The sequence below is a fragment of the Perissodus microlepis genome, chromosome 11 (genome assembly GCF_051167445.1).
Source record: "Perissodus microlepis isolate ML-2025 ecotype Zambia chromosome 11, ASM5116744v1, whole genome shotgun sequence".
NCBI classification, from domain to species: Eukaryota; Metazoa; Chordata; class Actinopteri; order Cichliformes; family Cichlidae; genus Perissodus; species Perissodus microlepis.
This window is the reverse complement of record NC_140471.1, coordinates 35,018,706-35,028,461: the sequence shown is the minus strand read 5'-3', so window position 1 is coordinate 35,028,461 and position 9,756 is coordinate 35,018,706. Positions and strand designations below refer to the sequence as shown.

Here is a 9,756-nt window from a genome sequence, read left to right as displayed (position 1 = left end):
AGAAGATTGTTGAGCTGTTTGACAAACACAACTCTACGATGTGTAGTTGTGCTGCACTGTTAATCTTCAGACTCAGAGTACTTTATTGATCCATAAGGGAAAATATTTTGGTTACAGTGCTCCAGTACAAACAGTAACAAAGACAGACAATACACAAAGTAAGAAATGGCACAATATATACATACATATAAGTCACTGAATAAGAAAGAAGAGCATGATGTGCAAAAGGGTGGAGCTGTTGCAGTAAACGGTGTGTTAAGTGGATGAGTTGTACAGGGAGCCACAGGCAGGAATGATTTCCTGTGTCGGTCAGTGGTGCTTTTTGGTCATCTCAGTCTCTCACTGAACGAGCTCCTGTGACTGGCCAGCACGTCATGGAGTGGGTGGGAGGAATTATCCAACATTGTCTTTATCTTGGACAACATTCGCCTCTCCGAGACCACCTTAAGAGAGTCCAGCTCCATCCCCACAACATTGCTGGCCTTGCGGATCAGTTTATTGAGTCTGTTAGCATCAGCAACCCTCAATCTACTCCCCCAGCATGCAACGGCGTAGAGCAGCGGTCCCCAACCTTTTTTGCGCCACGGACCGGTTTATGCCCGACAATATTTTCATGGACCGGCCTTTAAGGTGTTGCGGATAAATACAACAAAATAAAACTAGTACCGGTACCGAAAAAAAGAAGATTTATTCATAACACACGTGAAAAGACCCAGGAAAACCGAGTAAACGATAAAAACGATAACAAAATAACGCTGAAAACTGATAAAAACCCTGAAAACCATACATTTCACACCTGAGCCTCAACTCTCGCGGCCCGGTACCGGTCCGAGGCCCGGGGGTTGGAGACCGCTGGCGTAGAGGATTGCACTGGCCACAACAGACTCATAGAAAATCCTGAGCATTTAATGTCAAAGACTTGAATCTGGTGTAGTTATTGTCTCGAGCTGTGTGGCTCTCAGGCACAGAGTGAGGAAAAGCTATGTAGCTGATCTTGTTTGAGTTGTAAAACCATGAAGTGACAAGACTGTGGCAGAGGAATGACAAATATGACATGCTGATATGCTGTATGTTCACAAAGATGCATTGTCATCCTCTTTATGGAGCCAGAGTGGAATTTTCCTGACGGTGACTGTTGTCTTTCATGACTTGTATCACACTAAGAATCAGAAACAGCGAGACAAGACGTGCTTCTATCATGTGATGCTACAGGTACCTGATCTGATATGTGACACTGGGTTAGTCTGCACACGAGGGAGACATTAGTTTGATTCTCTGGGGTGCAATGTCATTTTCATGCATCTTCTTTCAGTGTGAGTGGCCACATGGGGGTTATTTATGTAAATAACTAAAGTATCTATAAAGTCCACAGAGAGAGAAACTAATGAAAACAATAGCAGCAGCACTGGGTCTCTGCAGCTGGTTGAACTGGTCTGACGAGAAAAAGGAGGGCGGGAGGAAGTGTGGCAAAGGGGGAGGGTTCAGAGGAGGAGGAGACAATGCTGAGTCCTCAATTAGAAAAGTAGATATAAGGGCAAAGATAAGAACAGAAGAGGGAAGCAGGAAGATCAAAACAGTCACTGTTTTTAGTTATGACGTTTAGTCTTGAGCAGTGTTGACTGCACTGACACGACTGGATTACATGTCAGATCAACTCTGACGAACTGATCCGGCAGTCATCTACCTCACAGGTCAGTGTGCACAAATTCTTTTTTCTTTTTTACTTACCAGCTTCCATTTAAAAGTCATGAAATCATAAAAAGTCTGAAAAAAAAGCAACTTTGCCAACGTGTCTGCGCTGCTTTTTTTTTTTTTAACAAATGTGAACAATGTGAATTCTGAGCCTCTTGTTGGTGTTAAAACTTAAAAAAAAAAAAAGTAAATTCACTCAGTACAATGGAAAATTTGCTACAGCGTTACAAAGAAATCCCAGTTTTGCTTCTCAGAATTCCAGCCTCCACTTGACGCACTCCCGGCTCATGTTTCCTCACAATTTCTGTGCAGGAAAACCTACTAAACAAATATAGCAACTTATCAATTGTCAAGACTAAAGCAGCACATACATGTTGAATAACAACAGCATTTCAATACAATCGAGATGTCAGCCAGCGATTAGGCGTTCTTGCTTCATCACCGTGAAGCAGCAGTGGTGACTGCAGGTAAATTCCTGTGGCTTACTTCCTGCTCTGCTTGTTTTTGGGAGCCAATAAACTCATCTGAGGTTTAATTTTCCACAGCAGCTGTTGGGAAACTGGTAGGAGTCGAATTCCAGACGGCACTTTACCTCTGACATCACTCCAGTATGAGTGATGGTGGGGAGGGAAACAGCAGGGCCGAAGAGAGCCATGGAGCCAGGCAGCCCCAGGCCCCTAACGTCAAACCCAAACTCGGACAGAATGACAGGAACAGCAAGGAGGAGCACCGGAAAAAAGAGAAACCATCAAGAGTGAGGAGATCGAGGAGTTCTGACTCTGAGAGGACGGAAAGAGGGAGGAGAAGAGAGTCAGACAGGAACCATGGAGAAAGGAGGCATCGTGGAAGGAGCGAGGAGGGCCGCGGGCGGTGCCGGAGAGACGGAGAGAGCGATCGGAGAAGGATGAAACCCCCTGAAAATGACGAGGAGGACACAGAGTGCGCTGTGTGCTTCTGCACTTACGATAATGTCTTCAAGACCCCAAAGCTGCTGGCATGCGGGCACACCTTCTGTCTGGAGTGCCTGGCTCGCATCAACGTCACCTCACCTGAGCTCAAGACCCTGTCCTGCCCCGTGTGCCGAGAGGTGACTGAGCTCCCTCGCGGCCGGGACCTGCCCCGTCTGGGAAACAATCGGGACATCATCAGCAAACTCCCTTCAGATATGCAGCGGGCGCTGTCCATCCGCTTTAAGCGCAGCCAGGGTAAGCTGATGCTGAAGAACCCTCCTCCCAACAGCCCGAGCAGGCCTAATGTCGTCAGTCTGCCTACCAAGAGTCAAGACACTCAGGCGGCATCAAGCAGGAACCTCCAGCTAAGTGCAATGGAGCAGGGGATCACCCCGACCACTGTGGTGGATGTAGGCAGACCTCCGAACAGGATGAGAGGTCGCCTGCGCAGGATGTTCCGTTCAGATCAGTGCTACTACGCAGTGGTTGCGACCATCATCACCATCACTGTGACGCTCATGCTGGTGGGAATTCTGGCTTTTGTGATCATACCCACTGTGTCCTTGAGCAACAACGTTCGCCCCTCACGTCCACCTCCATCAAACAACACTTCACAACAAAATCCATGAACTAGAGATACGTCCATGTCAAGGACAGGACTGTGAAGGGTGTGGGTGGGGTGATGGTTGGGGAGATGAAGTGGACAAGGAGAGAGAATCACACAAAACTTCCAGTGACCCTTGTTCCACTTTGCACACCTTGTGTTTATAATGGTGAAGTACAAACTGAGCTCCTTCAAGCTTGGGTCACGTGGAGAAATGAAGGAAAACCAGGAGAGCAACATTTTTTTTAAAACAAAAGAACTGGCAGGTGCACATGAAGGAAAAGGGACTGATGTGTTTCCTGTTTTTATTCTTTTCTGAAGGTGTTTGTGTTCACCGTGAGAGCAGCTGAACACAATAAAGGAACCTTGTGCACAGATCAAGTAAGCTGTAAATGTTGAAATGCACTACACTCTGTGATGAAAGGTTGGGAAGATCTCTGGATTGAACGCTGATCTCGCAAACCAGAGTTTATAGTTCTTAACTAATTTTGTTTATAGTCCAAACCCATTGTACATACAGATGCCACAGATGATTTATATATTTGCAAGTATTTCTCAACATCCATCAAATAAAGGCATATTTGAGATTGTCCTCTACTGATACACACCTGCTGCTTATTTCTTTTCAGAAGCCCTCATGCTTCATTTAGACACCTGATCCCCTTTAACCGTGTAAACACACCTACTAACAGGGTGGATTGAGCAACTTCCTCTCAGCTGTGCATATCGGGATTTTTAGGATGACAAGCTTGTTTGACAAACACGGGCGTCACGCCCTTTGTGGCATTTTTCTGGCTGATTGGGGAGGATCAGTTGCAGCATGTCATCCATCACTTTGATGTAGGGTGGATCAGGAATGTATGCAGTGAGTGAAAAAAATTTAAAATCAGCACATGGAAAACTTTATTTTGATGGCCTGTTTCAGGATCAGGCTTTTCAAATTCAGCAGTAAGAAGTAAAGAAGTGAGTGATGTCAGATGGGAAATGTTTGTACAGGGCAGCAGGGAATTAAAAATTCCAGTGTTAAGAATTGCAGGTGAGTCTTTTGTACAAAACCACAGACATTTCTCTTGAGTCAAATTGGTTCAGTTCAGGGTCACAAGAGAGCTGGAGCTATCCCCGCTGCACGCCCTGGGCCAGGTTGCAATTCTATCACAGGACTAAATCTTTTTTTCTTTTTCTTTTTTTAATGTAAAAAACCAAGTCAAGCTTTGTAAAGATTGGAGCACATCTATGGGCTGATGCACAGCAACAGAAGACCTCAGTTTAACTTCTTAGCATCCACGTTGGGGTTAATGTTCAGGTTCTCCTGTATGGTAAGGACAAATAAAACAAAACAACTGTTGGGGCAAAATACATGAAACCTTCACCTTGAGTGGTCTGACCTGTAAAGGGATGAGATGGTCACGTCTACCTGATAAGACATTACAAATAAAAAACGTCTTATCGCTACGGATCATTTAAAAACAAAGGCCTCACCTCGGTGTCCTACATTTCTACTTTCAGTTACCTGCGTGTTTCTGCTCCTCAGCATTTAAAACAGAAATACGTTTTAGTATATTTAAGTTAAGCTGGTTAAGAAAACAGATCATTGGATGGGAAAGCATTCAGTGCAGTGTGACAGGTTTCATTCTGTGACTCTTATGTATATTTGCAACGAATGATTTTAAAAGTAAAAGTTCAAAACTTCTTTCTGTAAAGTACAAACCAGAAACAGTCACACTTTAGAGGGTACCACCCCAGCGATAAGCTGTAAGCTATCGTCTTAGTCAGGGGTTTCAAGGGGAGACTCATAACTGACCCGGAGGATCAGTGTTGACCTTTAACCCACTGAGCGTCCACTCACCCAGAGCTCCTCCTGGGGGACACTGGGCAATGTCCCAGAGGGGTGTAGTTAAAATAGTAATAGTGTCCATTCTGGGTCATAACATCTGACACATGAAAAAGAGAAACACTTAAAAACCTGTACCCTGTCTTGCCTGGAAACCATGTCTTAACAGTATCCAGCTATTTCCAATGGCAAAGACCACTTTAAACTGTCTGGATTTAACAAATATTTAAAATCATCACTTCATCAGAAATAAACTGTATTAAATCTGACAAACAAAGGGAAAAACACAACAACATATGCTGAGTCTAATAGAAATGTCACTCCAGCCTAAATCCTGAAAAGCTTACAGCAAGGACTGTGTGGGCTCAGCTTACTGAAAACTTTGTAACATTATACAACAGTACTACAGAAACTGTATGAATTGCTTTTTAAAAAAGTAGGACAATAAAGTTTACACAGTACAGAAATCTTTGTAAAATCTTTTTTGAGGGCATTCTAGCTTAACCTGTAGCGCCCCCTTCAGGACGTGCTCTCAATAAATGTTTGCGTTTATGTTTGTATTCATTGTCCAGCTCCAACTATTATGTAATTGTCCTGACCAAGGTCACTATAACGAACGTAACGACCAAAGGTTAGTCTGGAAAATCTTTACATTAGTTTAAAAAAAATAGTATTTAAACATGTTAAATAAAAGAAACTAACTGAAATGAAATTGAAGTGCAAACTATACTATTTCCAAATTAAATGGAAATGATAAACGAAAAGAGAAAAAAGAATATTCAGTAGGTGAAACTTGTTTATTGCTGTTTTGTGCGTTTCTTCAGAGTCACTTTTTATTTATTAACAGAAGTTTTTATTCATATAGAATTTTGTGACCCGCGATGCCCCCCTGTGACCGGTTCTCAGATCTTCAAGTGTTACACTACTACTTTTTTATTTTTAGGAGAAGAAACAGATCGTATAAATCAATCACTCGGGGCAACTGTGCCCATTTTGATTTACTTCAAAAACCTAAACTGCATTTGTCTCCCAGTCCCTCTGCATCCGAGTACCTGCTAAATCTGTCTCATTTTCATCCAGTGTTTCCACTCCGGGGTGTAAAGTAGCTGCTTGTTCTGCTCTGGCCTAAAGACACACCCACACGAACCCCCCACTGCCACAGTCGAGGCAAATATAGTCGCGTGGACCAGACTAGAAGAAACCCCCCACCCTCCTCTGACCCGCTCCTTACGCAAATAAACCTCTGAAGGTTATGTGAGTGTTTAGACGGAGGCTGGCGTTAAGGAGGAGAGACGTGGACGCTACCGATCACCATGGCTTCCACCCCCTCGGCCTCTGCCCTGTCCGCTGTTCTCCGGTGCCGGGGGAATATCTGGACGAGGAATCCGCCGGCCAAGCGGCCTGCCAGCTCGGCGTACGGCCTCGGACTGGCCGGCGGGGCGCTGCGTGACTCTCCGGGCGAGCGCAGCGGCTCACACCAGACGTCAGCGGCGGAGGCTTCTCCACACGGAGAGTGTGTGGTGTTCCTGGTGGGAAGAAGGCTGATTGTTTCGTACGGGTCGGACAGAGTGGGCGGTAAAGTTTCCAGGGAAGTGAGTGGATTACGTTACCCAAAACTTTCGCAATCTCCAGGGCACGCGCACTCAGCTGCGCCTGCGCTGGTGCGCGTACTAGCGAGCAGACTGTCTGGAAATAATAAATACTCTAAAATAATTCAGATTAAATCCGAAAAATATCCTGCACACACCCGCAAAAGCGCTTTGGTTAAAGACACGAGTGAAATCTCTGCGAGCGTCCTGAAGCTGTCCGTGACGTCCCCTCCGTGTTTAGTGGGACAAATCCCGTCCTTCATGTTAAACGGCTGGTCTGTACTGAGGAGCACGTGCTTGTCTGTGACTTGTCTGGTGTCCAAAATTCTGTTTTTGAATTTGGGAGATGTGCGTAGCGCAGGCAGCAGCCCCGATGAAGCACCACGACATCTGCTGTGCCAGCGGGATGAGAACAACTCCAGCAGCCGGAGCCTCCAGGTGAGAGTCCTGTTGAACCGAGAATAGATAATTCATGTAAATGTTACTGTATGGAAATACATCACGCTTTGTCTTTTAGGCAAACAAACAGACCTCTTACAAGAACAACTCCAGCTCAGCACAAAAGATCACACAGGAAGGACCTGACTGAGTCCAAGGCCTCAGCGCCAGAAAGAAGCATTGCGATCAACATCATTTATTAACTTTTCAGGACACACACCACATCTGGACTTCAACCTGCTGATAGAAACCAACCAGCTGTTTTTCATGGCACACTAACTAGTGACAAATGAATGGAAGAACCAGAATGAAGTGTTTGAAATGAAGCGTTGGGCCTCCACAAACACCATTAGTGCTGTTTGGCAGCGACTCTCTAAATCTCTGATTTGGGCAAGACCATATTTACTGTAAAAAAATTTTTTCCCTTATCTGTTTTTTTGATGATAGTGGTCGAGGGCAAAGTCCCACATGGATTAGTGATCAATTAGATTGAGATCAGATTGAGTCGCATACTGTGGCAAAGGCTACAGCGTGTGATTTGCATCATTTTCACCCTCTTTCTTCCTCTTTCAGTGGTTGGGGATATGTCATCATGGAAGAGCTACTCCCATCAGGACAAAAATATTTAATCATTAAGCTGATGTTTCTGCATAACTTTGTATTGATTTGAAGTGGATCACCACTGCAGGGGCCTACAGCGAGTTCCCTCTCTGTAGGGTTCAGTGGTTCTGTTTTTTTTCCTTTAATTTGCCACTTGTCTGTATGAGCAACAAGAAACAAGCATGTATTGCAAGTCTTCTGAATGGATATGCTCACCTTGCGTGCTGCAGATACTCTGTTTGTCAGGGCTCAGTGTTTCCAGTGGGAGAAACGTGTTCTCGCTCGTCCAGGTGACCTCTTCAGTCCCCGCAGACAGAAGAAGTCGGCCGTCTGCAGGTTTCTCCAGCCAACTGAAAATGCTGCGCTCAGATGAGCAGAATCAACTGTCTGCATTAAAACTCTCACCCTGCATAATTTGCACAAAAGCTCATTTTACAGAGACCGTGACACAAACTTCCTCTTTAAATTGGAGTGAAAATAAAGCCTCAAGAAACACAACAATGCACACTGAGTAAAAACGATATAAATGTGTGGAAATAATTAAAAGACGTCCACTGTTTTTATACACTGCACAAAACATAAATATTCTGTGCCAGCGGAACATATACCAACATACCCTACCAGTCTAAAATTTGAAAACACCTTCTCATTTAATGTTTTTTTCTTTATTTTCATGAGTATTTAAATTGTAGGCATCAAAACTATGAAAGCACATTACTGCTTTGCACAATCTTGTAATTTTCTTGTTGAGCTGAATGCCATTTCACCTGAAATGGTTCTCCAACAGTCCTGAAGGAGTTCCCAGAGATGCGGAGCACTTGTTGGTTCTTTTGCATTCACTCTGCAGTCAGTCTCATTCCAAACCATCTCCACTGGGTTCAGGTCAGGTGATTGTGGAGGCCAGACCATCTGGTGCAGCACTCCATCACTCTCCTTCTTCGTCAAACAGCCCTTACACAGCCTGGAGGTGTTTGAATAAATCTCCAACAGTGTCACCAGCAAAGCACCCCCACACCATCACACCTCCTCCTCCATGCTTCTCGGTGGGAACCATGCATGTAGAGACCATTCACTTTTTCTGCGTCACACAAAGACACGGCGGTGAAACCAAAGATCTTACATTTAGAGTCAACAGACCAAGGCACATGTTTCCACTGGTCTAATGCCCATTCCTTGTGTTTCTTGGCCCAAACAAATCTCTTCTACTTGTTGTTTTTCCTTAGTAGTAGTTTCTTAGCAGCTATTTGACCATAAAGGCCTGATTCACACAGTCTCCTCTTAACAGTTGATGTAGAGATGTGTCTACTCCTGGAACTCTGTGTGGCATTTATCTGGGCTCTAATCTGAGGTGCTGTTAACTTGTGATTTCTGAGGTAACTCAGATGAATTTATCCTCAGCGGCAGAGGTGACTCTTGGTCTTGCGGCGGTGCTCATGTGAACCAGTTTCAACGTAACGTTTGAACTCTGGCAAACGTACACCTGTGAGTGAAAACCATTTAAGGTGACTACATCATGAAGCTCACTGAGAAAAGTCCAAGAGTTTGCAGCGCTGTCAACAAAGGAAAGGGCGGCTACTTTCAGGAATCTAACATATAAAACATATTTAGAATTATTTATCAATTTTTATTTATTTTTTTTGCTACATAATTCCATGTATTTGATGTTTTCAGTATCTACAATATAGAAAGTAAGAAAAAGAAAGAAAACCATTAAATGAGAGGGTGTGTCCAAACTTCTTACTGGTAGTGTATATGTTTGACTTTTTTAAACCTCTACCAGGCTACTGTGCACCATTTAGTAGCCACATGTTAGACATGCACATTTTGATACTGCTTCAAAGTAACTGACCAGAGACTCTGTCAAAGGTCACTTGCTTCAGAAGGGACTTTGCTGATCCATACATTTTTATTTTTTTATTGACGTTTTTTGAAAAGAGACCCTGCGCAATATTAACATAAATATTGTCATTTGATACGTTGTACCCGAGTTACCTTAAAGCTAATTTGCCTCTCCACTCCCCACAACACTTCCACGCACCGATGAGCACCAAA

General features: G+C 44.1%; 2 protein-coding genes across 3 annotated transcripts; both read left to right on the top strand.

Annotated features, from left to right (window-relative positions):
* Window positions 1–1,574: 1,574 nt before the first annotated feature.
* rnf183 (ring finger protein 183) lies at window positions 1,575–3,843 on the top strand. Of its 2 annotated transcripts, none has more exons than XM_084944418.1 (2): window positions 1,575–1,691; window positions 2,238–3,843. In XM_084944418.1, the coding sequence occupies exon 2, from the start codon at window positions 2,303–2,305 to the stop codon at window positions 3,269–3,271; it is 969 nt and encodes a 322-aa protein (XP_084800544.1). In that variant the 5' UTR covers window positions 1,575–1,691; window positions 2,238–2,302; the 3' UTR covers window positions 3,272–3,843. The 2 variants fall into 2 exon arrangements, with proteins under 2 accessions (XP_084800544.1, XP_084800545.1); XM_084944419.1 differs by having other exon boundaries at window positions 1,580–1,691; window positions 2,241–3,843.
* Window positions 3,844–3,961: 118 nt separating this feature from the next.
* Window positions 3,962–8,205, top strand: LOC146378375 (uncharacterized). Its single transcript, XM_084944421.1, has 2 exons — window positions 3,962–7,104; window positions 7,184–8,205. The coding sequence occupies exons 1-2, from the start codon at window positions 6,391–6,393 to the stop codon at window positions 7,253–7,255; spliced, it is 786 nt and encodes a 261-aa protein (XP_084800547.1). The 5' UTR covers window positions 3,962–6,390; the 3' UTR covers window positions 7,256–8,205.
* Window positions 8,206–9,756: the final 1,551 nt, after the last annotated feature.